The 27,961-nt window shown below is 37.0% G+C and overlaps 2 protein-coding genes across 3 annotated transcripts in view; one reads left to right on the plus strand and one right to left on the minus strand.

Moving 5' to 3' along the window:
• Positions 1 to 377: 377 nt before the first annotated feature.
• NAA50 (N-alpha-acetyltransferase 50, NatE catalytic subunit) lies at positions 378 to 27,821 on the minus strand. Of its 2 annotated transcripts, none has more exons than XM_025990073.2 (5): positions 27,489 to 27,821; positions 5,452 to 5,588; positions 4,936 to 5,055; positions 4,438 to 4,504; positions 378 to 3,419 (listed from the first exon to the last, which is right to left on the minus strand). In XM_025990073.2, exons 1-5 carry the CDS (start codon positions 27,494 to 27,496, stop codon positions 3,242 to 3,244), a joined length of 510 nt encoding a protein of 169 aa, XP_025845858.1. In that variant the 5' UTR covers positions 27,497 to 27,821; the 3' UTR covers positions 378 to 3,241. The 2 variants fall into 2 exon arrangements, with proteins under 2 accessions (XP_025845858.1, XP_025845859.1); XM_025990074.2 differs by having other exon boundaries at positions 5,452 to 5,585; positions 27,489 to 27,779.
• ATP6V1A (ATPase H+ transporting V1 subunit A) overlaps positions 26,833 to 27,961 on the plus strand; it is a 65,604-nt gene continuing 64,475 nt past the window's right edge. Inside the window, exon 1 of the mRNA XM_072723504.1 lies at positions 26,833 to 27,054. The gene's annotated coding sequence lies outside the window, so the exon portion shown is untranslated. The remainder of the gene's footprint in view (positions 27,055 to 27,961) is intronic.

Consider the following 27,961-nt stretch of genomic DNA (forward strand, 5'->3'; position numbering starts at 1 on the left):
CTCTGAAAATACATTACCTGTACTCAATGCACACTAACTATATCACAGCTTACAGTGTCAGTTGTTTTTAACAATTACATTTAAAACTTCCCAGCAGTTAAGACTCCTCTTTAGATCTTACTTTTTCTCACTGGGACAGAACTGTAGATACTTAGCAGTATTCCTAGCAAGTTCCAAAAGGTCTGAATTAGGAGGCCTTGATTGCATTTGGCCTATTTCAACGTTTTAAGTTAGATCTTAAAGAAATGTTAAAGTAAATAAAACAGTATGGCCAAAGTAAACAATTACTACACATAACTGCAATTACTACATATAACTGTTGATCTCAGGATTCAACACACTGCAGGGTTTTCTTTGACATTACCAGACATCATAGATTACTACTAGAACATCACGTAAGTTTATTTCAGATGTAACAGCAATGTTAAAATCAACAAGTTTAATTTTTAACTGCACCAAGTAAACTTAGCCATTTAAGTATTTTTAAAGTTATTCCCTCCAAAAAACTGAGGGAGCTTTTCTTTTCCACCCCACAAACCACGGTTTCCCAATAGTTCTATTTTTGGAGGACTTTCAATTGATGAGTAAACTGCTTTGGGATATTTTAGAACTTCTTTCCCCAAATAGAAACTAATTTGGACAAATTATATATTGCATAGATTTCTCTGCAGATTCTTTTCTTTAGGACCTAAATGCAATTACCATAAGGATTTTTTTACCTATTTGCCCCATAGTAAAAACCATCTGTCCTAAAAAATATGATCGCTATATCCTCTGATTTTCCAGTTAATAGAATTGTTTTACCTCAACAATTTTTATGTTCCAAAATAACCAACTCAACATGGGACATTACTTGAGTCTCTACGGACTCACAGGCATATGAACTAGTGCCCAGCTTCTACTGCTTCTTACATCCTCCTCTTCCTTAAATGGATGGAATTACTTAATAAAAGTTTGATGTAGGAGAATTAATCCTTTCCAAACAAGTTTGATGTAGGACAACTAACTTTTTCAAACATACACAATTTAGACGTAAAGTCATTGTCTAATGTGGAAAAAGGAACTGTAACAATAGGGAGCCTACATACTCAATTCAAAATTTAACTTTTTTCCCCTCCTTAAATAATGTACTTAATTGTCATGAGGCAGCTATTCAGTTTTCAATAACCACATTTAGGGATACATTCATAGGACTGATTAGATAGTCCAGGTGAAATGGTTATAGAAATAGAGGCAGTGTCATCTCAGAAAACTCATTTATATATCAAAATCTATTTTGATATCTGGAAGTTTACAAAAAGGCTGAATTCTTCAAACTAAGTATGCCTTCTGTGTAACTCAAGCACTCTTCTCTTGGCAAGAGCAAGCTGAAGCTTATCCATGAAGGTAAAGGTGCTTAATACTAAACTTTCTCTTCTAAGCTTGTATTTGGACTGCTTAAGAAACTGATACCCAAGAAACCAGCATGGTCTTTCTACGTTTTTACTACCTTAAGATTCAAATTCTATAAACTCATTCAACTATCTTCCTTTTCCTGTATTACTCTTGGCACTCAAGACTGCTGAAATCTACTGTACTTTGTACTTTCACATTCTCAAAATAGAACTTAGGATTATAAAATGTGCATAAACATTGTGTAAAATAATTTTGTCATTTAACATATTTGGAGAGATGAGACTTCTATTACCACAATTTACATGAGGATAAATATTATAAATCAAATTTCCTTTTAAAGTCAAATGACAAGAAAATCCAAGCCCTCTGCATTGTTTTAAAGTCTAATGAGAACATTTCATGGGCCATCAGTATTGGCAATCTAGAAAATTTTAAATATTGGATATGGGACTATAGAAGAAAACATGAAAATTTCAGATGTCTCCTATCTTACAAAAAGTTACCAACCCGTCCAAGCCACTCCCTATGTGCCAGAAAATGATCTGGCATAAACCAGTCCTGTCAGTAGAGGAGGTCACAGTGACATTTACATTATTAACACTTCTGAACTTCTACTTTTCCAACAATAGAAGCAAAATGTTGAACAATTCCCCCTCCCCCAAATCCTTAAGCTCAGTATCACAGGCACAGAAAATAAGCAAATCTGGGATGTTCTCCAACAGATAAGCAATAGCACAGCTATGTTATTCTCAAAAATACTGTCTAGATATATTTTCCTATATAATCAAATGCTCAGTGGCCACACTTTTAACAGTCTGCATTAGCTGACATTAAATGCATTTATTGTGCCACGAGTTCTTCTAAGCTTCCTTTTAGGTGTTTTCTAATATGTCCAAGAGACAATACCTGCTTCAGGTTTATTTAGGGGTACTGACCTATAAGGACATCAACTCCCATTTTTAAGGTTAGACTAACTATTGTGAGTTTACTGATGAAAAAGGACAGGGGGAAAAAGTAAATCACAACAAACCTCTTTAGGTCAGTTAAAGGCCATATCTCTAGCTGGGATATTAAAAAAAATTAATCTCACCAGCCACACTCTAAAAGTTAATGCCACCAATAACAATCAACAGCAGGAAAAATAAACCTGCTAACAACCAGCCCATTCATTAGCAAAAAGCAGTTTAACTCAAATACTGAGACCAAAGTAAAACACTATCTACCCAAACTGTCCCACCCACCCTCAGCAAGGAATAAAGAAATAATTGCTTAAAAAAAACAAGATAAGCTTAGTATTTCTTACAAGGATAACAATGGTCCAACTCCTGAGATAACACTCAGAAGGACAAAAGATGGAGTGAAGGCAATGTCTAGGGATTAGTATCCCACAGTCTTGAAAAACCCAAAGTACCACAAACACACTAAACTTGTCTTTGAATTAGAGAACAAGATATTGCTGCTATTTCTTTTTGTCTTTTGATATATACAACATTTTTGTAGACTCTGCCCTTCAATGTGAAAGCAGGACATAAAAAAAAAAATTGACACTGACACCCAATTTTTTGGGACCATATATATCTTAACTGTGAAACCAAACATATCTATACCTCCTCTTTTCTACAATCAAACCACCTCGCAAAAATAAGAAAACTAAAAACAATCCAAACATGATTAATTTTGAAAGTCCTTGGAAGTACTGAACCTTTTTCAGAGGAAAGAAAAAGAAAGAAGGGAGGACAAACAAGAATAAGGAAGGAGGGGGAAAAGAAAGAGGGGGGAAAAAAATCAATGGGCCTCTCTTTTATTTGGCGACAAGCAAGTGCAAGAAAGTTCATTTCTAATTTGTTCAGTTGTCTGTCTTTTGCACATCTGCATTCTGGCCAGAAGGGACTTTGAGGTTTTTCTGCAACACATGAGCATCTGCGGGCTCTATCCTCTTATAGTAGTTCTTCTTTGTCTCAATAATCTCAAAGCCAAACTTCCTGTAGAAGTCAATTGCCGACTCATTGCTGATCTGGACATGCCTGAGATATAGAAGGGTATCAGAAAAAAAAAAAAAAAAAAAAAAAAGTAAGATTTCATCAGCTTTTGTGTATTCTCCACAAATAGCTTCCAATTGGTTAGAGCTGGAATACTGCACACATTTGTTAGATTCTTCTCATAATTACTAGTAATCAACAAAGGTCAGTATTCATCTCAGAAAAACCTTTGATGACAAATGTATACTTTTAACCTGTTACATTTGCATGACAGCTGGTTGAGGTTAGGAGACTCAGAAATAGTGTTTACTTTTACAATCAGCAAAGTACAAAGTACCCTAGGCTAGCATAGTATTTTTCATTTCAAGGGGAAAAAAAGATTCCTGTAATTAAAAATGGGTTAATAACCATAGGGATAATTCAAAAGCCGTATTTACACATGTAGGAAAAAACACAGAAAAATAACATAACTAGAGTCTCAAATGCCTGAATATATCCTCACTGATTTATTTTAAAAAATGGCAGATTTTGATAATAAATAATTTGAGCTTTCTCAATTGCTCCTTAAAACAGCATTATATAATCTCTCCCACCGACAAAGTTAAAATGAGAACAATCTTAATACCCTTGTGATATAGCCTTGGTTCTTAATTTGAGTTCTCTTAAGACAGAAATATAATATCAGCTAGGTACTCTCTGATTTTAATTATTGAATTCTACTACTAATGAACATAGCACTAAGAACCTTAAACAAAACCCAGAGAGCAAACAGCATGAGAAAAGTAGTATTAATGATACTAATTCTCCAATTCTGAACACTTGAGTTTTAATCTTGGTTTCATCTCTGACTTTGGAGCTCCCATTCCAACATAATAAAGCAAAATGAGAATGTTTTAAGTCAGATTCTATATCTATTATTGAAACAAAACAAAACATAACCATTAAACTTCCATGGTTTTTCCAAAAGACAATAAAATAACTAACCAGATTTTAAAGTTTCTAGTAAAGATTTTATTGCCAATCTATTAAAATCTTTAAGGACATTAAATATTATTTTACTTACAGATAGATGTTGTCAAAAGTGCCATCTTTTTCACAGATGTTTAAGACATGATTTAACATTTTAGTTCCTATTAACAAGACAAGACAAACAAATAAGTAATCTCATAAAAATCAATCTTTACATTATATATCTAATTGCCATCTTAACATTTATTGGGTCCTAAGAGAATCTGAGGTAAACACTAGACAACCTGATTTTTAAAAATTTTGTTTTCTCTCAACGTTATCTACAGATGTTTTAAACTCCTAGCAGAAAAACAACTTTTATATACAAGCCCTTACAGGTAAAAGAAAAACAAAAAAAGCAAAAGGAACATTGATAACAAATCTATATAGTGCTTCTAGCTGAAATATATTAAAGTTATTTCCTACCTTATATAATTCAGCAACTCTTTCCCAATATTCCCAAAAGAAACGGTCTGACTCACTGGGTCAGAAACAGTAGCTATGTATTTATGCTTCTTTAAACAAAAAAACAAACAAAAAAAAAAAATTTTACCTATTCCTAGCCTTCGGTATGGTGCCAGACATCCTAGTGTCATGATGTAAAGTCTCTTCTGATTCTGTGAATGATCCACCCTACAGCATACTGCACCTACTGCAATATCATTGAAATAGGCTGCCATGGAAAACATAAAAATATAAAGTTCAAAGACAGAATAACACATTTTATTCAATCTCCCCCCTTCTGTAAGAACTAAATTACTGTTATTGGCATTAAATTTTATCAGCTACTTTGAATATCGACAGCTTCAAAAATTTCCTACTTCTTTTTAGGGATTTAAGCCTCTTCTAGTAAAAGACACACTAATAAATAAGAGAAGATATTTAGCATTTTCTTTTAAAACTCAAATATCGTCTTGGTTTCTCTGAGATTTTGCTAAGAATCTAAATCATCCCCCATTTCCTACTTGTAAAATAAGGGGATTAAATCATTTAATTCTGCTCTAATGTTAAAAACTAGGGTCAAGAACACCAACAAACAAATGAAGGAAGAAAAGAAACTGTATAATACCAAGTTTTGCTAGCTCGCCAACCTCCAGCACATCCTTGTAGAACTTGTCATTGTAGCTGACTGGAAAGATGACCTGGTTTAATCTCTTCAACTGTTTAATATTGTGTGGTGTCACATCTCCCAGCTCGATCCGGCTACTGGAACAAACCAAAATGTACTCAATAAAATATAATTAGCTTCATCTGTTAAGATGAACACATTTAGAAGAGACTAAAGCTTTTTTTTCATGACTGATAAATCCAAACTTTCATAATGACTTTATAATCCTCTGCAGATTACCATTTATAAGATTCTGCTGGCCATTCCATCCAGATTCAATTCACAGCTTTCATATAATTTTATACATTGAGATAAATACAGTAAACAATTACTAAAAAGGCCAGACTAATATTCTATATAAATCCCAGAATTTTCCTTGTAGTTTACAGTTCAGAAAAATTTAGACATCTATTACTGATCAAAAGGACTGATGATACCAAATATTGGCAAGGGGGTGGCAAATGAAAATGGTGAAAACGTAAATAGAGTATCTCTGGAAGACAATCTTGTACTATGTATCAAAAAGCCTGAAAGGGGGCAGCCCGGTGGCTCAGCGGTTTGGCGCCGCCTTCAGCCCAGGGCGTGATCCTGGAGACCTGGGATCGAGTCCCATGTCGGGCTCCCTGCATGGAGCCTGCTTCTCCCTCTGCCTGTGTCTCTGCCTCTCTCTCTCTGTGTGTCTCTCATGAATAAATAAAATCTTAAAAAACAAAAAACAACACCCCCCCCCCCCCCCAATCCAGATTCCTGGACTCATGCCACTTCAGGAGCAGAATCTCTGGGAACAGGAACACCTGAGTGGCTCAGTGGTTGAGCATCAGTCTTCTGCTCAGAGCGTAATCCTGGGTCCAGGGACTGAGTCCCGTGTTGAGTTCCCTTCGAGGAGCCTGCATCTCCCTCTGTCTCTGCCTCTCTCTCTCTGGGTCTCTCACAAATTAATAAAAATAAAATCTTAAAAAAAGAAAAAAAAAAAGAAATCTCTGGAAATTAAACAAAGGAACCCACACAGGGCAGGGTGCTGTTTGAAAACTACTTACCAAGAATACAACATAAACCATATGTAATCAAAACAATTTGTTCCATGGGAAAAGGAATTAAGGCTTAAAAGATTCAGACTCATAGTAACAAAGCTGTGTTGCCTATAATGCCATCAACAAAAGGATTTTTTAATAGCTCAAGTCAATATCACTACCATAAAGATTGATCAAATGTGAAAGACAAATCTGAACAAATATACAATTTTTTCCCTATTATCACTAGCACTATCATTAGTAGAGTTGCTTGCATACATTACTGTCTTTCTTAAAAATCACAACAGTAGGTTATAAAATCCTTCAGAGAAAAGATCAAACTAAAAAATGAGTTGAAAAATAAAACGGGACGCCTGGGTGACTCAGTCAGTTAAGTGGCTGCCTTCGGCTCAGGTCATAATCTTGGGAGTCCAGGGACTGAGCCCCTCGTCTGGTTCCTTGTTCAAGGAAGAGTATGCTTCTCCCTTGGTTTCTTACCCTGCCTGCACTCTCTCAAATAAATATATAAAATCTTATAAAAAAAAAAAAAAGAGAGAGAGAGAAACAAAATAATCTGACGTCATCCAAGTAGCTAGAAAAAGGTGAGCCTTACTCACTGGGTGTTAGTTCCAGATCATAATGGCACTAGTAAATAGCAGGGAAATGCAAACAACACACCTTAATCAATCATTTGCATCATATGCAGAAGGTTTTGAAAAAACTGTTGGGAGAAATGACTAAACGAAAATGTTAATCATCACACTTTTATAATGGTAAAAAAGAAAAACCTACATAGTCCCCATCAGGGAACTCGTTAAATAAAGCATGCATGACACATTTCGGGGGCGGGGGAGGGGGAAACACACACACTCCAAATATATACAATATATAAACATATAAAATAGCTTTTATTAATTTAAAAAATCCTTTAAAGCACATACAAAAAAATCTGTGATCAGAATTGGGAGTGGTGCCTGCCTGGCTCAGTTCAATAGAACATTGGACTCTTGATAACAGGGTTGTAAATTCAAGCCCCATGTTGGGTGCAGAGGTTACTTAAAATATTTTTTAAAATTAAAAAAAAAGAATGGTAGGTAATTTTGAAAATATTCTCTGAAACGTCACAATTCAGATGATCAGAAAATAGAATATAGACGATTATACTCATTTGGAACTTTAGCCTTCCTGACTCAATTATTTCATTTTTATGCTGTTTTTTTATTACTCACTGTGACCAACTACCCTTGCATTATCTTGTATATTTTCTTAAAATCTGAGTACACAGTTTCTAAGTAGCCACACAAGTTCTTAAGATGCAAAAATCATAGTAAAAAATATAAAGATTTCTTTGTTTTATTTTCTTTCAATTTGTAGATACATTAAATACAGGTAAATACAGCCTCTCAAGTATTATTTCACAATTAAAATGAATTCCTTTTGTGAGATTCGGGTCCTCTTTAACTGGATTATATCTCACTCACAGAACAACTCTCCTCTTCATTAAAGCACACTCTGGCTTTCTCTTAAGGCTGAAGTAAATAACATTTTACCCAAAACCTTTCTGGTTAAATAGCTACTTAGGTTCACTTATCCACCATCTACCACTCACAGACTTTTATCGGCAGATATTGTTATGCTGTAAAATACAGAACCCTTAAAGTACAGGGAACACAGGGTGCCTGGGTGGCAGAGTTGGTTAATAAGCCTCTGACTCTTGGTTTCTGCTCACATCAACAATTTCAGGGTCATGAAATCAAGCCCCACAACAGGCTCCTTGCTGAGCACTGAGTTGGCTTAGCACTTTCTCTCTACCTCTCTCATGGCCCCTCTCACCCCTCTGAAACAAATCATAAGAAAAGAAAAGAAAAGAAAAGAAAAGAAAAGAAAAGAAAAGAAAAGAAAAGAAAAGAAAAGAAAAGAGAGAGAAGAGAAGAGAAGAGAAGAGAAGAGAAGAGAAGAGAAGAGAAGAGAAGAGAAAAGAAAAGAAAAAAGAAAGGAAAAGAAAAGAAAGCAGTACAGGGATCACACCTCACCTACACTGCCTATTCCTTTTTTAGAAAAAGGATTCCTACCATTTAGTTAATTAACACATCTATGGCCTTGCATTTTTTTTTGGGGGGGGGGGTTAGAACATTTATGTTCTACTCTCTTAGCAATTTTCAATTATATACATTAGATCCTCAGACCTTATTAATCTTACAGCTGAAGTCTGCACTTTTCCTATTCTCCTCACCCTGGCAACCACTTATATACTGTTTCCATGAGTTTGACTTTTTTTTTTTTTAAAGTCACATATAAGTATGCCATGCAGTGTTTGTCTTTATCTGTCTAGCTTATTTTACTTAGCATACTACTACTTTTTAATTGGGTATAGCACCCCAAATTGGGTACAGTAATTTATTTGAAATAAAATACAGTATTTATTATATTTAGAGCACGGTACTTAAAAATTATCCATTGCAATTAAAAAAGAGATTCTATATTTTAAAAGTCACTGAAAAACTACATTATAAAGTCAAATTATAAACAACAATAAAGGGATGCCCGGGTGGCTCAGCGGTTAAGCACCTGCCTTCAGCCCAGGGCGTGGTCCTGGAGACCAGGGATCTAGTCCCACATCAGGCTTCCTGCATGGAGCCTGCTTCTCCCTCTGCCTGTGCCTCTGCCTCTCTCTCTCTCTCTGTGTCTCTCATGAATAAATAAAATCTTACAAAAAAAAAAAAATAAAGAAAAACTTAACCTAGGGAAGTCAAGTTTCTAAATTTTAAGTGAAACAACGTGGGTTTTTAAAAGTTTAAGAATGGGGGTGCCTGGATAGCTCAGTTAATTAAGCATCTGCCTTCAGCTCAGATTATGATTCCAGGGTCCTGGGATGGAGATCAATGTCAAGCTCCTTTCTCCGTGGGGAGTTCTGCTTCTCCCTCTCTTAACAGCACCCCCCCCCCCCCCGGCTCACGTGCGCTCTCTCAAATAAAGAAAGATCTCAATAAATAAATAAATAAATAAAAGTTTAAAAATGATTTCCAGGTGGGGCGCCTGACTGGCTCAGTTGGAAGAGCACACAACTCTTGATCTTGGGGTTGTGAGTTTGAGATCCATGCTGGGGCAGAGATTACTTAAAAATCAATAAAAACTAAAAAGATCTCTAGGTTATTGCCAGGCTTCTAGTATCTTCAGAATTCTTAAAAAGACAATAACCAAGTATTTTTAAACGTTAAGAGAAGGAAAAGATGGTTATGATACAATGTGCAAGGTTAAATCTAATAAAAATTCACGACTAAAAAAGTTTCCATTAGAGTAGGCAGATCGAGGCTAAATAAAGAACATTGTATTAAATCAATTACAGAATAGGCAGCTTAATCTTTCCCTGCCTAATTAAAAAACAAAACAAAACAAAAGAAACCCCACAGGTCTTGATTTAAAAAAAAAAAAAGTCTATCACCATAGAAATGACTTAGGAAGTGAAAATATCCTATAAGACTACTACCAGAAATAGGTTCTATATATAGTCTTTCTATATTTTCTATGTATATACACATATATATTTCAAAACAAAACTGGGATACTATGAATACTGTTTGGAAGCTGTTCAAGAAGTATCTATTAAATATCTTTGTCAGCAAAATTCACCTTCAATACAGTTTTCATTTTCACGAACATGATATGTCTGATTGAAATGGAATACTTCTGTCATCTTGATCACTTCTGAATTATTTTAAGATGCAGATATTCTAAATATATCAGAGTAATAGCAACTTGTAAATATAATTTAGCAAAGAACGTGTAAATATCAAAGGCATAAACATAGAGTGCTAAGTAGAAATGTCAAGAAAATGAGAGCATGATTACAAACAAGCAACAAGCTTTTAGAAGTTAAAAAAAATCTACAGTAAGTCAAAAGGAATTCCAAAAAACACAGGAATTCCAAAGTCTCCATTACAAAATTAAACAGGGTGTCCAAGAGTTCTATCCGTGAATCTATAATTTTCGAAGTTCTTATGAATAGTTGCCTATTCAAAGCATAAATCAGGTCTATTTCAATAAATATATGAACACCTATGTGCTAACACCTGGAATGCAAAGGAGTTTATACCTAGTAGGAAAAGTGTCTGACTACATATGTATCAACACACAATAATTACATATATACATATAATTATATATATATAAATATAATGTCTTAGTAATAGCACATGCACATGAAGTACAAAAATAGTACTAGAATGAAAGTGATCCTGGGAACAGATGTGAAGGGTGACTAAGTTTGTGCTGTGAGAAGGAAAGAAATGAATTCTAAGTAGAAGGTAGAATATGAACAAAATAGCAACAGTGTATTCCCCAAACTACAGGCAGTTTGATTTGGTAAAATTAAGTGTACTTTGTGGCTCTCTTCCTTGGGGCTCCTACTAAGGGGACATCCGTCTCTTCCTCTACTGGGCATCATGGCCATCCTCAGACCTCTGGTAAAGTCCACGATCATTAACAAGTGGACCAAGAAGTTCATCGCACACCAGTTAAACTGCTATGTCAAAATTAAGCACAACAGGCCAAAACTCAGGCATTGACAACAGGGTGTGCGGAAGATTCAAGGGCCAGATCTTGATGCCCAATATTAGTTACAAGATCAACAGGAAAACAAGGCACATGCTGTCCAGTGACTTCCCGAAGTTCCTAGTCCATAATGTTAAGAAGCTTGAAGTACTGTTAACAACCAATAAATTTTACTGTGCAGGGACTGCTCACAATGTCTCCTCCAGAAACCAAGCCATTGTGGAAAGAGTAACCAGCTGGCCATCAGAGCTACCAATGCTAATGCCAGGCTGCGCAGCAAAGAAAATGAATATAGACAGCTTACATGCACGTCACAATTGTGTTAATAAAACCATAAAACTACAAACAAGTATGCTCTGTGTAAATGTGGAAGTTGGGATTGGAGAGGAAGAAGAGTCAATTTTATGAGGGGCATGCACATCAAGATGGTACTTGGCTGTCTTCTCTATCTACACTTATTCTCTTAGTTGACCTCAATCTCATAATCTTATGGCTTTAACGCTGCCATCTTCAAAGCGTCTGTAGTAGACACCTCAGATTAAACATATCCAAAACCAGATCTCTGATCTTCCTCCCCAAATCTGCTTCACCTGCAGCTTTCTCTGTTGATAGCCTCTCCAACCTGGGCTGCAGGTTACTCTTAACCTCTTTTATTTGAATGTTACCTCAAGAAAGCTTATTCTGAGAAATCTGGTTTTCCTTCTTTGTAATACGTCTGCTAGGCTTTATCAATCAGGATTATGTTTGACCTTAAAGTTTGGAAGTATTCCTTCTTACTCTTCAGTTTTGTCAATGTTCACTTTATGTGTTTTCAAGTTATATTATTAAGAACATAAATATTTGGGACTGTTAATGAGTTGGTCCTTTTATCACTTTGAAATGTCTTTCTTTATGCTATAATATTCCCTATCTTAAAATCTACTTTGTTCATCAATAGACATACTTTCTTCTAATCAATGCAGCATCGTGTATCTTTTACCACCTTTTATTTTCAACTTCTCTTTGTATTTAGTCTTTTGTAAATAGCATATACTTAAGTCTTGTTCCTTTAATCTGACAACTGGAGTATTTTTTATTACACAATTCTTCATTCTAAATATTACAAATGTGCATGTATTACTTTTATTTATTAAAATAGTACCAGGGGTGCCTGGGCGGCTGTCTGTTGAGCAAGTGACTCTTGGTTTGGTTTTTGGCTCAGGTCATGATCTCAGGATCATGGGATGAACCCTGCTTCTGGCTTCAAGCTCTGCTGCATGGAGTCTACTTATCCCTAGCCCTCCCTCTCTCCTCAGACCCTCTGCTGACACATGGGCTCTCTATCAAAAATAAATAATGAAATCTTTAAAAATTAAAAAAAAAAAAAAAAGAGCATGAAAGAAAAAAAGGGAAAATGTCATCACATTGAATCACGCTAATCATTCCAATTTTAGTGTAATGTGCTGCCAAAGCAAGCAATGACAATTGGAGCATTTGGTCTGTCCAGACTTAATACAATTATTGATGTAGTCTATTCAAATCTACCAGCTTACAAATTTTCTACATGTACTCTTGGTTGTTCCTCTATTTTTCAAGACTTTTTTTTTTGGGGGGGGGGGATCAATTTTCATTCTTAGCTTCTATAATGTTTTCAAGTTAAAATAAAATTAAATTCACTTTTTTTGCTCTATAGTTCTGAGTTTTGACAAACATGTATAATGATGATTATCAAGATTTAGATCAAGATACAGAATGGTTCCATCAAGTCCCCAAATCTCCCTCATGACCCTCTGTAGTTCAACTCTACCACCACTCCCAGGCAAACAATCTGTTTTCTGTTTCTCCTATCTTTGTCTTTTCCAGAATGTCACATAAATGGAATTACATAATACAAGGCCATTTGCTTGGCTTCATTCATTCAACATAATGCCTTTGAGATTTACCACACTGTTGTATCAACAGGTCTTTCCTTGTTATTGCTAAGTAGTATTCCATAATATGGATATTACCAGTTTATCCTTTTGCTGAAATCTCCAAAATCTACAGTTTTATACGCATTTCTCTACAGGTTCTTGTGTGAACATAAGTTTTTAAAATTTCTTGAGTAAATACCTAAGAGATGTAATGCTGGGTCATATATGTGTAAGAATTCTAGTTGTTCTGCATTCAGCATATGGCACTATCAACCTTTAAAATTTTATGCCATCCTAAGAGGTGTGTAAAGATACTTCATTGTGGTTTTAATTTGCATGTCCCTAAATAACAAATGATGTTGAGCACGTTTTCATTTATTTGTTTCCCATTCTTTGGTAAAGGAGCTGTTCAAATCTTTTGCCCATTTAAAGGAAACTGGGTTCTCTAACTGGGTTTTAAGTGTATTTAATATGGATACAATGTTCTTTTTTTTTAAAAAAAGATTTTATTTATTTATTCATGAGAGACACAGAGGAGAGACAGAGAGAGGCACAGACACAGGTAGAGGGAGAAGCAGACTCCATGCGGGGAGCCAACGTGGGACTTGATCTTAGGCCTCCAGGATCACACCCTGGGCTGAAGGCGGAGCTAAACCGCTGAGCTACCTGGGCTGCCCTGGATACAATGTTCTTTGTAAATTAGTACAACTGCAAACAATCTGAGGCCCCTTCCCACTTTTTACATCTCTCTCATTTATGTTTCTCTTAAATAGCCTTGAGGTATAATTTATATGCCATAAAATTCACGTTTTAAGTGTACAATTCAATGATTTTTAGACTATTTACAGAGTTGTGTAACCATCACCTCAATTCAGTTTTAGAACATTCACATCACACCCCCAAAATCTCTTGTGCAAATGTGAAGTAAATCCCCTTTCCTACCCAAAGTCTGCCACTAAATCTACTTTCTTTCTATAGATTTGTCTCTTCTGGACATTTCATATAAATAGAATCAAAAAATAAATGTGATCTTTTGCACTACACTTCTTTCATGCAGCATAATGCTTCTGAGGTTCATCCATGAGGTAACACGTCAGCAACTGAACAATATTTCATTGTAAGGATATACCACATTTTGTTTATCCATTCACCACCTGATTTTTACAGTATTAACTTCAATGGCCATTATAAATAATGCTGTTATGAATACTGTATACAAGTCTGTGTGTGAACATAAGCTTTAGTTTTTCTTTTAGCTTTTCTCTTTAGTTATTCCTTCGAAATAAGGAATGCATGTGGCCTACAGAAGCTGAAAACTAGGGTGCCTGGGTGGCTCAGTGGTTGAGCGCCAGCCTTTGGCTCAAGGTTGTGATCCCTAGATCCTGGGATAGAGTCCCGAAATCGGGCTCCCCCTAGGGAGCCTGCTTCTTCCTCTGCCTATCTGTGTCTTTCATGAATAAATAAATAAAATATTTTTTAAAAAGCTTAAAACTAAGGAAACGATTCTCATCTAGAACATCTAGAAGAAACATCTTGTATTAAGTTTCATAGATCTGCCTTAAAGGATTATCAGAGTAGCTTAGAGCAGAAATTTATTCTCTGAAAGTTTTAGAGGCTGGAAGTCAAAAATCAGGTCAGCAGAGCCATGCTCTCTGAATCTGAATAGAATCCTTCCTTGCCTCTGCCAGCTCCTAATGTCCTCAGATACTTCTTGGCTTGTGGTAATCACTCTAATGTCTGCCTCCACCTTCACTTGGTGTTCTGTGTGCATGTCCTCCTTCCTCTTCCTTTAAGGACACTAGTCATCAGATTTAAAGTCCACCCTAACGGAATATGGCCATCTTAATTACATCTGCAAGGACCCTGTTTCTAAATAAGGCCATGTGCTGACGTTCCAAGTAGACATGAATTGTTCTTGGGGGGAGGGTACTATTTAAAATTGCTGTATCTACCAACACCTCGATTTTAGCTCAGTAAAACCCAGTTCAGATTTTTTATCTCAAGAACTAAGCTAATAGATTTGTTTTCAAGCCATTAAGTTTGTAGTAATTTGTTATAGCAGTAATGGAAAACTAATAAATTGCTAAACGGTTTTCCAAAGTGGCTGCACCATTTGCATTCTTACCAATAATGCATTAGGGTTCTAGTTTCTCCACATCCTCACCAACACTTTTTTCAAAAAGATTTATTTGAGAGAGTGTGTGTGCACATGAGAGCAGGGGGGAGGGGCAGAAGGAGAGAGAATCCTCAAGCGGACTCTGCTGAGCATGAAGACTGATGCAGGGCTCCATCCCAGGACTCTGAGATCACAACTTGAGTCAAAATCAAGAGTTGGACGCTTAAGCAGACTGAACCACCCAAGTGCCCCTTCACCAACACTTTTCACTGTCTTTCTATTTATAACCATTTTAGTAGTATGAAGTGATAATCTAATTGGATTTGCATTTCTCTAATGACTAATGTCAAGCATCCTTCTGCATGGTTATTAGCCATTTGTCTATCTTCTTTGATAAAATGTCCAAGATTTTTGCCCATGTTCTAGGCCTGCGAATAAACCTAAAATGTTTACATTAACTAATAAGAATTCCTGTTTTATATTGGATTACTTATTTTATCGAATTGTAAGAGTTCTTTATATACTCTGGATACAAGTTCTTTAACGGACATATAACTTGCAATTATTTTTGCCCAGTTTTTGGCTTGCCTTTTCATTCTAACAGCATATCACACTAAAGTAACCTGTTACTAATAGTGGAACTGGAAATTCTCTGTACCATCTTCACAAATCTAAATTAAAAACTACAAAACGATTCTAAAGTTAGTTTTTTAAAAAAGGAGGAGAAACTGTCAGATTAAGAGATGATGAGGCATTTCAGCCAATTAAAATGTGTGGACCTTTTTGAATTTTGATTTGAAAAAGATATTTATAAGACATGAGAAAAAGCAAATACAAACTGAGTATCAGATCATAAGATGGTATTAGGATTTAAGAGTATTATGTTTGTTTTTTTAAGGTCTTCCATGATAAAGACTTATACTGTAGTATTTACAGATAGAATAGAATAGCATATCAAGAACTTCCTTTGAAGTACTCCGCAAAAAGGGAAAGTACTGATCAGGCAAAGATGAAAAACCATGAAAATTAATACCACCTATTGGAACTGAATGCACCAAGGGCTCAATGCACTATTTACTTTCATAAGTGTTTGAAAATTTCCACAACAAAAAAATAAAACAAACATACATTACTTATTACATAAGGTACTACAAGCTGTAGCACTTTGCATTTAAGTTTTGTAGCAACTTTGGCTGAGAAAGGACAAAGACATGCTATTTTTGATATTGAAACTCATGGTAGAAAGCACTTTGATGCCAGACTTAATTTAATCTCTACTATCTGAAAAACACAAAAGGCAAGAATTTCAAACCTTTAACAATTGACAATCCCTCAATTTCCAGCTGTACCAAGCCTTCGGTTTGCAGAAAAGAAGTTGAACCAGATCTAGACAAGAATGAGCCTTCCATTCTGGTACAGACCTCCTCTTCTAACTTCACCAGTCACAGGGCAGCCTGTTATATAGTCGTTGTCTTTGGTGTAAATGGCTACATGTCCTGACACTTTTTTTTTCCCATTAAAACTACAGTCAAATGCATTTTAGGTAAGAATGATCATTTAAAAAATTATTTATACAATGTAGTTTAAATGCTACCTAATGTGACTAAAAGCAATGTTGGTGTTAGGTAGCTAAAAACAATTAGATAGTAGGGGGAATGCATCCAGTTTTTTGCATTAACTTAACTCATGAGGGAAGAATTCCCTTTTCTAACATACCACTCTGAGAGCTATTTCCTGAAATACAAATATTGCATAATATGTATCTCTGATTATGTGAACATATCACGTTATCAAGAAAATCACAGTGAATTAGAACATCTAAAAACACAACTACTAAAAGAAACACTTGAATTTTAGGGTAAACAAAGAGGAGCCCATAAAGAAACCCAAGAAACAATTTTCAAGAGAGTCTGGAAAAGCATTGTCACAAAATCTAAGAATGGATTCCAAATCTGCCTATATACCAGAATCACTTTGTCAGTTAAAAACTCAGACTTCCACATCCCACCATGGAATCTTTAATAATTAAAGCCTCTTATGTTAACCACACAAATTTAGCATCCACCTAAATAAATAAACTTCCCACTGCATATGGGTACATTTCCATATCCAAGAACTCTGGAGGGAAAGAGAGGCTAAAGATGGGCATAGAGATTTCATATAAAATGTTAAATCATTTTCCCTATGTAAGTAACACACTATATATTACACTACAGCTTTAAGGTTTATGGCATAGCTAGTGTTGAGAGCTAGTCTTAAACTCAAATCGGCCTGACTCTTGAAAGCTGATTATTAATCACTACACTGTTTACTTCAGATAAGATTTCATTATAATTTATTCTTTTTTAAAGGTTTATTTATTGATTCAGAGGACACATGGGAGCAGGAAGAGGAGCAGGAGGAGAGGGAGAGAGAGAATCCAAGCTGACCCCATGCTAAGACATAGGCCTTGATCTCTCACTCCTGAGATCATGACCTGAGCCGAAATCAAGAGTCAGATGCTTAACCCACAGAGCCACCCGAGTGCTCCAGATTTTAATGCAACTTAACAACTATCTTAATTTAGCATTACTATTTGCCACATCTATTAGACTCAACTGTTTTTAAGTTGACTGCAAATATTTATATCAGAAGCTTTTACATAAAGCCTACATTTCTGCTCTTTTTTAAAAAATTTTTTATCTTATCTGCCTGGTCCCAGGTTCCTGTTGGTATTCACTTACAACCCTACCTGTAAAAAACTGAATACAGTAGTAATTAAAGAAATTATTCTCTTGGCTCAAGTAAATTCATGTGACATGTCTTTTTTCGTTTTTCAAATCTATAATAAATCCCAAAGTTTCTTCATACCAAAGATTTTAGAATGAGGATGTCAAAGGGGAAAACTGATATTGCAAAAGAGCCCATGTATACCAAGTTCTTAGATCTGAACACAGCTACTTGCCTTCTACTTTATAGAGCCCATTAGTTATTTATTTTGTATCAGCACCACAAGATTAATGTTACTCAGTCAAATCTATCAACTTCACGCTTAGAATATGGTAGCAGAAAACCTTTACCTGTGGCTTAAAATAAGCACTGTGATACAATGATAACACACGTTTAAGCATTTAGTACAGCAACATCAGATAATAAGCACTCAAATGTTTAGCTATTAAAAGTTAATGTCAATTATACCCATAATTATAAAAACAAAATTTAGTGGTAATATTCTAAAGGGCCACAAGATGGAGGTATGACTACACAAAAGTTGGTCTTTCTCTACGAAGTCTGACTTTTTAAGTTATACTGCAAAAGGAGAAAATTAAATACTGTAGAGAGAAAGTTTAAAGTTTAATACACTGTAGCACAAAATTTTAACTGCTTGGCAACTTCTTGTGCATAGTGTTTGATCTGGAAGGGACCTTAGAAGCCTCTGGGTCCATCCCTCTTCATTTCACAGATGACAGAACTGAAACCCAGACAAATGGACCTGTGGTTATACAGCCAATTACCAATAAAGCCAGAACCAGGCCTAAGTCTACAAATTTTCATTATAGTGCAAGATCAGCCATACCACGATTCCCCTCAAAGGAGTCATCTTTACTCAAGGTTATTAAGAGAGAAATACCAAACCTAGAACACTTATCTAAGGTATACTAATGATAAAGGGGATTTGCATAAAACTTAAGTATTTTAGCAAGGATCAAAGTATGCCCATGACCCTTTGATAAAAAATTTCCAGGGGCTTAGAGTAGGTTATTTTTTCTTAGCTAGCAGTAAATTTGGTTCTAAACTCTTGCCTTCAAGTAAATTACATCAAAGAGTGATTCCTCTAAAGTATAAATTCCCTTAACTTGAAAGTAAGTCCACTGAGAATTTATCAAAGCACAGCTTAAATACTAATTGCTCATGAGGCCTTAACTTGTCATCCTGCTGAGATTTCCACCTCATCTGAACTGTATCATATTGTTTGTACCCTTCCAAGGCAGAGCACCTCTGTGCTGCTGTAAGCATTTATTTTTTATACCCTACCTCTTCTACTGAACTGTAAGACTTAGGGCAGGACCTCAAATATTTCAAGGAATTGATGAATTACTCCAAGACTCTCTAGACCCTTAATTTAACTGATGGGCTCTTTCTCATCTCATCTAGATTTTAGGGTTTCTTAGTCCTAGTACTACCGATATTAAGCGCTGGATAATTCTTTGTGAGGGGCTTTCCAGAGCACTGTAGGATATTTAGTAACATCTCTAGCATCTAAATGCCCCACCCCACACGGTGACAACCCAAAATGCCTCTAGACATTACCAGATATCCAGGGATGGAAGGTGTGACCCTGGTTGAGAATCACTGTTCTAGAAGTTTAGCAGTTATCAAAAAAGTGGTGGTGGATGGATTAGCTCTGCAAGCTGTGTGAGTCCAAGCATCAACTACGCAAAAATCTCAACAATTATTTGCTTGGATACCAGAAATGCTAAACACACATTAGATACAATCTACTTAAGGTTATAACCTAAAAATAAATTATTATTTGAAAAAATTTTCCATGGTCATCCATCCATATGTTCAATTAGGAGAGCTCCTTCCCAGCTAAGGTTTTTCCCTTACTACCACCTAAATATTGCTTTTACTTCTCAATTTCTGAATCCAAGCACACATTTCAAACTGCTTACTGGTTATCTCTACAGAAATCTCACATTCAACACAATGAACTCACTATCCTCCTCAGGAAGTTAGAACATCCACCTGTATCCTCTATCTTTATGAATAGTCCCATCCAATACAAAAATTTAGTTTCATATGTACTCTTATATCCCACTTTAATTCCTGTTAATTCTGCTCCCCAAATATCTTCATAAACTGTTCCTATACCCCCCTCTAAGCAGTATGCTTCAAATCATCCTTTCAACACAAATTCTAATAGCCTAACGAAGGAACAACAACAAAAAAAACCTAGAGCCAAGGAGGCAAAGCCATCACAATGCAGTCAGAATAATATTTTGAAAACACAAATCTGATCTCTTTACCTAAAAAAAAAAAAGATTTTTTTTATTCATGGGGGGAGGGAGGGAGGGAGGGGGAGGGGGGGGAGAGAGGGGGGGAGGGGGGGAGAGAGAGAGAGAGAGAGAGGCAGAAACAAAGGCAGACGGAGAAGCAGGCTCTATGCAGGGAGCTCAATGTGGGACTCGATCCCTGAACTCCAGGATTACACCCTAGGCCAAAGGCAGGCGCTAAACCACTGAGCCACCAGGAATCCCCTGATCACTTTACTTCTAATGCTTAAGATCTTTCAATGGCTATACATAACCTCCCAAATGAAATTAGAATAGCACTGCATATAAAACTCTCATCACCTAGCTGTGGCCACCGGTGTAACTCTCTCTCCTCTACCTTGTTTTTTGGCCATATAAAACTTCAAAGATTCTAGAATCCACCAAGCTTTCTGTCCTTCTTGGTTCACCTCCATGTTATTTCATTAGCAGACTAAAGATGCTATACCTAAAGATACATTAGTACATTATGGATGCTATCTTAGAGCTTTTATGGTATTAAGTGAGAATCTATTGCCTGAAAGACATGTACTAGGTAGCTATAAAAAGTAAAAGTGCCATTAGGGGGAAGGATGGGAGAGCAGGTGTCAAAAGACAGACATAAAAGCAATGAAGAAAGCACCTTAAAAGAGAACAGTTCAAACAGGATTCCAAAGTTTTGTTTCTTGGTAGCATAGAGAGAGATAATAAGAGACCAGGTATGGCAAACATGTGACACACACGCCACAGCAGTCATGGTTGATATTAATAATCAATGACATCATTCTTTTTTTTTTTTTTTTTGGAATCTGAGAACTCATCAAAGCTATCAGCAGATTAAATACTGATTAAGTACTATTAGCAGATTAAAATGAGCACATGAATTTCAACTTTTGGCTGTTCCGGTTCAAGTTTAAGCTGTGCTTTCTAAAGACAAATGAAGGCCCAGAGGTAAAAAAAAAAAAAAAAACCTATTAGTCACCACACTGCTAACTATCACTAGTTAGCTGGATTGTCACAGCTGAACTACAAAATGTGGTTGCTTTTAGTTCAATGCTTTTTGTGTTAAAGTCTCCTTTAAGAAGATAAATTATGCTGAGTGGCTCAGTCTGTTAAGCATCTGACTCTTGATTTCAGCCGAGGTGATGATCAAGCCCTGAGTGGAGCTCCAAGCTCAACAGGGAGTCTGCTTGTCCCTTCCCCAACTTGTGTGCATTCTCTCTCAAATAAAAATAAATAAATAAATAAATAAATAAATAAATAAATAAATAAATAAATAAAATCTTTTCAATTTGAATGTCTCAACCCCATTTTCTGAAAAAATTACCTTTAGTTGTTTTGCAATTTGAAGTCCACACACTCAATATACAACTTAAAAACTGTTAAGTTACACAAGTAACAGGTAAGTAACAAATACAAATGGTTAGTGAAACTGGAAAATGTCCAACTTCACTAAGTAATCAAACCAACAGTAACAAAAAACGGGGGTGGGGGTGTGGATACCATTCACCATCTAACCAGCAAGTAAAACTATAAAGCTAGGAGTTAAGCTATTATGTGATTATGTCCTCAAACCCAACTTGTAAAGAAACTGTTATTTCTACCATTTTACAAATAAATGTTCAATGTATTCCACTCATCCCAGAAGGTAATTTATACTATCAATGGCTGAAATGGCAGCTGTAATGTCTTCCTTCATTTCTTTAAGGTTTAAGTGTCCCTCCCTTTCCCCATCAGCCCTTGGAGAAGAAAAAAGGACACTCATACATTGTTGGCAGTATGAATTGCTACTATCTTTCTAGAGGTCACTTGGCAACAAAGATCAGAGATTTTAAAATGCCAGTACCTTCTGATCCAAAAAAATTCACTTCTAGGGAATTATCCAAAAGAAAGATGTGTGTCAAGTAGTTTTGTAAATAAGCATTCACTGCAGCATTATTGAGCAATGAGAGAAGCCTCTGGACTTAGAAAATAAGGTTTTCCATTAACAGCTTCAGCAATGATAGAGGCAGAATACAGGTTGCACTAGCTGAGCAAAGACAAGCGAATACTTCCAACTACGCTTTCTCCATTATGGTAAACAAGGTAACTGAATTACAGTATTTTAATCTAAGACCAAGAGTTCCTCAGAATCCTTCACCACAGAGGTATAACCAGCCACTCACTTCTGTTGGCTTGCAAATTTACTATTTAGAAACACCTTCTGGGAATTGGATTCTAAGGAAAGAGATCATGTTTTACACCAATTTTTTTTCAGGGTCTAGCACAGCACCGTCCAAAACAAGTACAATTCAAGTCACATACATAATTTAAATATTTTTAGTATCTACATTAACAAGCCAAAAAGGAAAAGATGAAATCATTTCAAAAGGTAATCAAAATAAAAATTATTAATTTCATCTTTTTAAAAAATATTTATTTCATACTAAGCCTTTTTAAAGTTTACTTATTTTTGGTAATCTCTACATCCAACATGGGGCTTGAACTCACAACCTGAGATCAAGGGTCGCATGCTCCTCTGACTAAGCCAGCCAGGCACCCAGGGTTTCTGGGATGAGCCCCACATTGGGCTCCCTGCTCAGCGGGGAGTCTGCCTCTCCCTCTCCATCTGCCTCTCCCCCAGCTCATGCTCTTTCTCTCTCTCAAATAAATAAAATCTTAAAAAAAAAAAAAAAGAATAAATCCACTGTGTATTACACTGCAAATCTCAATTCAGATGCTAATTTTCCTTCGAAATATTTTATCTATATTTACATTTCATAAATTTTATAGTAGATCCACATATTCAGGTTGTTCCAAACATGTGAAAATTGTCCAACTGACTCTTAATATCAATTTTTAAAATTGAAAATGTAATTAAAATTCACTTCCTCAGTAACACATGCCACATTTCAACTGCTCAACAGCCTACGATAGCTAGTCATTACTGTATTGGACAGGACAGGATTAACATTTTTCCAATAAGTTAGGAGATGTATATACATGTATATATGTATATGTATATATATAGAACTGATGGGAGAGATCAGATCAAGAGAAAGCAGTGTTAATGATATGAAAATTACATATTTTCTAGTAATTAAACTGTAATACATACAGCATTCATTTCTGTGATGAAAAAGTTTCCATTGGTTACAACTGGTATTTAAATGGTTTCTGCAGACTGTGCTTAAAAAAAAAAAAAAGAACAACCATTTAAATAAATTGAGAAGTTGTATCTTTTCAGATGGCACAGAGCTAGAGGCCATAGCTAATATGCATAAGAGAAAATCAGAAGTCAAAAGGATTTCCACAGGCCAAAATGGAAAACATAGCAAAGTGAAATTTAATATAGATGATTAGTTTGGTCTGGAAAAACACTGGCTTTGAAAAATAATGCTTTATATGGACAACCTTTAAAAATCTTTTTCAACCCAGAAATTTATGATTATTCTTTGTTCAGAACTTTACCAACAGCTGTCCACAGTTTAGGGGAAAAAAATCACATCGATGGCAACACAGCATTAGTCACCAAGGCATATACCTATATTGGTAGCAGATCTACTTTCTAAATTATATAATGGTTTTTTTTTTTTTTTTTTTTTTTTTTTTATATAATGGTTTTATTTACAGACAGATACAAACATCTGGATATTATGATTTATGGTATAGTTGTACCCGATCATTTACATATTGATATAAACATAGCTTAGTTCTCCCTTATATTGGTTACATCATAATACTGATTTTCTATAAAAAAAAAAAAGAAAAGAAAAGAAAAGAAAAAAAATCATGGTACAGGTAGGTTATATTTTGTGTGAATGAATTCATTTCAACAAAGCAAGGGAACATTACAAAGTATTTTTAAAATACAGTATCTCAATCCATGTCCCACAAATTATTGGCTTTACAGAAGGAGTATGAATTGGAGATTTACAAAAGCTCTTGAACTCTCCTTCAGTCTCACTGTCCCCCCTACAAAAACAGCAATACAACCTTAAAAAAAAAAAAAAAAAAAAAAAAAAAAAAAAACCTGTTTTATTGAAGTACAGAATTTGTATGGTAAAGAGCACAGATCTTGTTCACAGCTCAATAACTTTTTTTACGTAGTTATACATCTATGCAAGCAATACCCAAAGAAGAGAGCATTTCTAGCACTTCAGAAAACTCTCTCATGCTCCTGTCACATGCTGTCAGAGGTAACCATTATTCTTAGTTCTTCAACATAGTTTCTTTTGACTGCAGAATCTTCTATTTTAATAACTAGACTGTCCTATATATTGTATTTATATTGTTACCTACTTCCCCATCTTTACATTACATGTATTCACATCTTGTTAAAGAGTTTATTATTTTTTTAAGTAAGCTCCTCACCCAGCTTAAAGCTCAACATATGTCTGAACTCCCAACCAGGAGATCAAGACTTGAGCAGAGATCCAGAGTCAAAAGCTCAACAGACTGAGCCATCCAGGCATCCTAAAGACATTTTTATTAGAACTAATTTACACTTCTTTGCTACAATTAAAGGTAAACGAATTCAGTTTTACTTTTTATCATACTATATTGCCATCTCAGTCATGGCTGTAACTTTTTGCCTGAATATCACCTTCCCTAGAAAGGAATACTAGATAAAAATGATCAGCTTACTATCCACAAATTCAACCTACAACATCCCTGGTCCATAAAAACAAGCAGCTTCAGTGCAAAGGAAATAACATCTTGTAATATACCCTCAAAAGTTCTAGACCATGCATATAAATACATACAGTAATTAAAAACTGGAAATTTATCTGCTATGGTGGAAAGGCAAGTACATGCCAACACTATTAAATGTCCTACTGCTATGCTACTACTAATAAAAACAAAGTATAAATATATGGAAAAATCTGATAAAATAGTACATTTAAAAAGTTTGAAAATGATGGGGAATATAGACAATGACATAAAACATTTAAATAGATTGACTTAGAGGTAGATGTTCTTCATGTTTCTAATAAATAATCAGGACCCACGGTTTCATTTTCATAGGCCTTTCCAAATCAAGAGTCAGGACTATAACGCTAACCACACTATGTATTACAAGTCTTTGAACTTAAGGACTTCAGAATCTTTTATTTTTATTTATTTTTTTAAAGGATTTATTTATTCATGAGACAGAGAGAGAGACAGAGACAGAGGCAGAAGGAGAAGCAGGCTCCATGCAGGAGCCTGACGTGGGACTCAATCCCAGGACTCCAGTATCATGCCCTGGGCCGAAGGCAGGGGCTAAACCGCTGAGCCACCCAGGGATCCCAGGACCTCAGAATCTTTTAAATAATGTCAATTGTCTTCATTTGTTCCGTGCCTTAAATACAAGAGTTAGAAATTTAAAAAGTTTTAAAGTCCCATTTTATCTAGTAATTTTTCATCTGGGAAGTTAAAGGGACTATTCCTGTGAAATCATCTTAAAAGTTTAACATTAGGAACATAACTTTAAATTCCCGATCAAAAATGATAGGAACTAGATGTAAGGACTCTTCATTTTAGGGATGGTTGCTGGCTTGTGGTATAAATTCAGTAACTATAAGTTTCCTCTAGATTTGGCCAGTTACTTGTTTCTGAGGATTTGCCACCATCGTGTTGTTACATATAAATCACACTTTAAACAAAAAGAGAATTGCCTCATGAGTGTATTAACTGAAGGTAGATTGTGAATAATACCGCTGTTTGACCCCATTTCCATTGCCAAGGTAGGTATCAGAAAGAACATTACACCCTAGCAAGACTGAGCTAGACCAAAGATTTTGGATCTAAACACCCAGAATAACTTCTTGGAAGCCCTCCTTTATAAACCCATGCAGAGCCTCAACTGTAAGAACTATTCAGCCTCATTTTTAGTACTCTAACAGATAAGATGAGAAACACTGTGTGCTGATTAAGAACACAAAAACCAGTAAGAGAAAGCATCCATGCTCAAGGGAAAAAAGAAAAACCCCACTAAATTATGTTGGATCATATATAATAATAGCCAAACTTCCCAGATCGTGATTCAAGTGCTACAAATACTTCCCATACTTTAACGAGTATCCTGACTGGAACTCTTTAGAACTCGATGTTCTGTAGTGCATGTACTATGAAAATTTCATTTCTGACCTTTAACGTGAAACAGACAATTCAACAGTAGACTGAATGTCCAATATTTAAAGCAAAATTAGAGTTAAGGAATCACATTACAAACCTACAGCCAATTAACCTTTCCTGGACCTCTTCAACCCCAATCACGTACACACACCGAGGGCCTTGTTTTAGGCGGCATGAGATTATTTCGGAGACTGGCTTTTATTCTCAAAAGGCTGAACATCTGAAAGGCTTCACTAACTCAAAACACAGTTCCAAGTCTTTGACTTGCTACAATAGAAAAAAAAAAAAAACCTCAGACATCTCAGAAAGCTTGTTTTGTTTTGTTTTTTTCTTCCAGAGAGCTTTTAACGCTGATAAAAGGAGAGGTCCAAAACGGCTAATTTAGGGAATTATTTTAAGACGTCGTGTTATGTAATTAATATTTTAACTGTATATAATTTTAACAGTAAGGTGACACCTTATCCAAGTGGAAAAGAGTTGAACCAAAATAGTCCCTGATTTTATCCAAGAAGGAAACTGTGAAAAAAGAAATATTAGTTTTGCTATCACCTGAAAAAAGCTTGGTAGTAGGAACCAAGGCCCCACCCCCCACCCCCCCACCCCCCCACCCCCCCACCAGGCGGGGGCAAGAGCACACCACTGGAACAATAGCTCCACCTACTGATCAACAACACTTCCTTAAACATTTTGGCACCCCGAGACTAGAGCTCACGCTCTCTCCCCCTCCTCCACGCGCCCTGACCCAACCCAAATCCAGTTGAGTCACTAGCTCTTCATACTCATCTCCATGCTCTTTATTCCAATTCCTTCTCCCTCCAGAAGGTTCTGCGCTGCTCCCAAGCGTGAACACGGCTGGAAGGTGTCAAAGATCGCAGGTCCCAGGGGTGAGCCTGGATCTCAAGAGGGCAGCCCGACCACTCGGCTTGGAGGGGAGGGGAGGGGAGGGGAGGGGAGGGGAGGGGAGGGGAGGGGAGGGGAGGGGCGGGCGGGGGTGGCCCAGCCGTGCCCCCCCGGGTGGGAGGGCCAAGGCGCCTCACGAGAGCTTTTCCCTGCTGCCCCCCCCCCCCCCCCCCGCCGGCTGCTGGTCTCCGCTCGACCCACACGCGTCCTCGCGGCCCCGGTCCTGGGCGTCCCGGGTCTCGCCGCTGCTGGCCCTGGAGCCCGCCAACAGCCCCGCGCCGAGCACCCGCCCCCTCCGCTGAGCAGAGGAGCCCCGAAGCCTCCGTCCGCCGGGTCTCGGCCCAGACTCTCTCCCCTTCCCCGCAGCCCCTCGCCCTCGCCCTCGCCCGCCGGGCCCTGCCCGGCTGCCCTTCCTCACCCTTTCATCTTCCCCGCCTGCTGAGGCCGTCGTTGCCGCCGCTACCAACGCCGTTGTCGTCGCCGACCTGAGCTCTCCGCGCCCTCAGCTCGGGCCGCTCAACCCCCACCAGCCGGCCTCCCCGCCTAGGGCAGGGAGCTGAGCGGGTGACGGAGGCCGCGAGAGCCAAGCGCAGCCCTGCGTCTCCGGAGGGGGCGGGGGTGCGTCCCGCCGCCGCGCTGGGCCGCCGCTCCTCCACACGTGCGCCCCGGGCAGCCCGCTCCCGCCGCCGCCGCCGCCGCCAGCCAGACCCGCCGCCGCGCTGTGACCTTTCACCCCGCCCCTCTGCGCGCCGGCGCGCCGGCCGCCTCGCGCGCAGGCGCACTGCTGCCCTCCGCGCACCCCTCCCCCTCCACCTCAGGACCTCCATTTTCCTACTGGGCTGTGGCTGCTGGCGTCACCTTTCTCCTCCCATCCCTTACGACACCTACTCG

Source organism: Vulpes vulpes, chromosome 1, assembly GCF_048418805.1.
Source record: "Vulpes vulpes isolate BD-2025 chromosome 1, VulVul3, whole genome shotgun sequence".
Classification (NCBI taxonomy): Eukaryota; Metazoa; Chordata; class Mammalia; order Carnivora; family Canidae; genus Vulpes; species Vulpes vulpes.

Bases quoted from the DNA above. Each gene is read 5' to 3' on its own strand.
- NAA50 (XM_025990073.2), bottom strand. The intron at 4,505-4,935 runs GTAAAATTTTTT...TCTTGTTAATAG, and splicing joins ATACCGAAGGCTAGGAATAG to GAACTAAAATGTTAAATCAT. The intron at 3,420-4,437 runs GTAAGTAAAATA...TCTATATCTCAG, and splicing joins ACTTTTGACAACATCTATCT to GCATGTCCAGATCAGCAATG.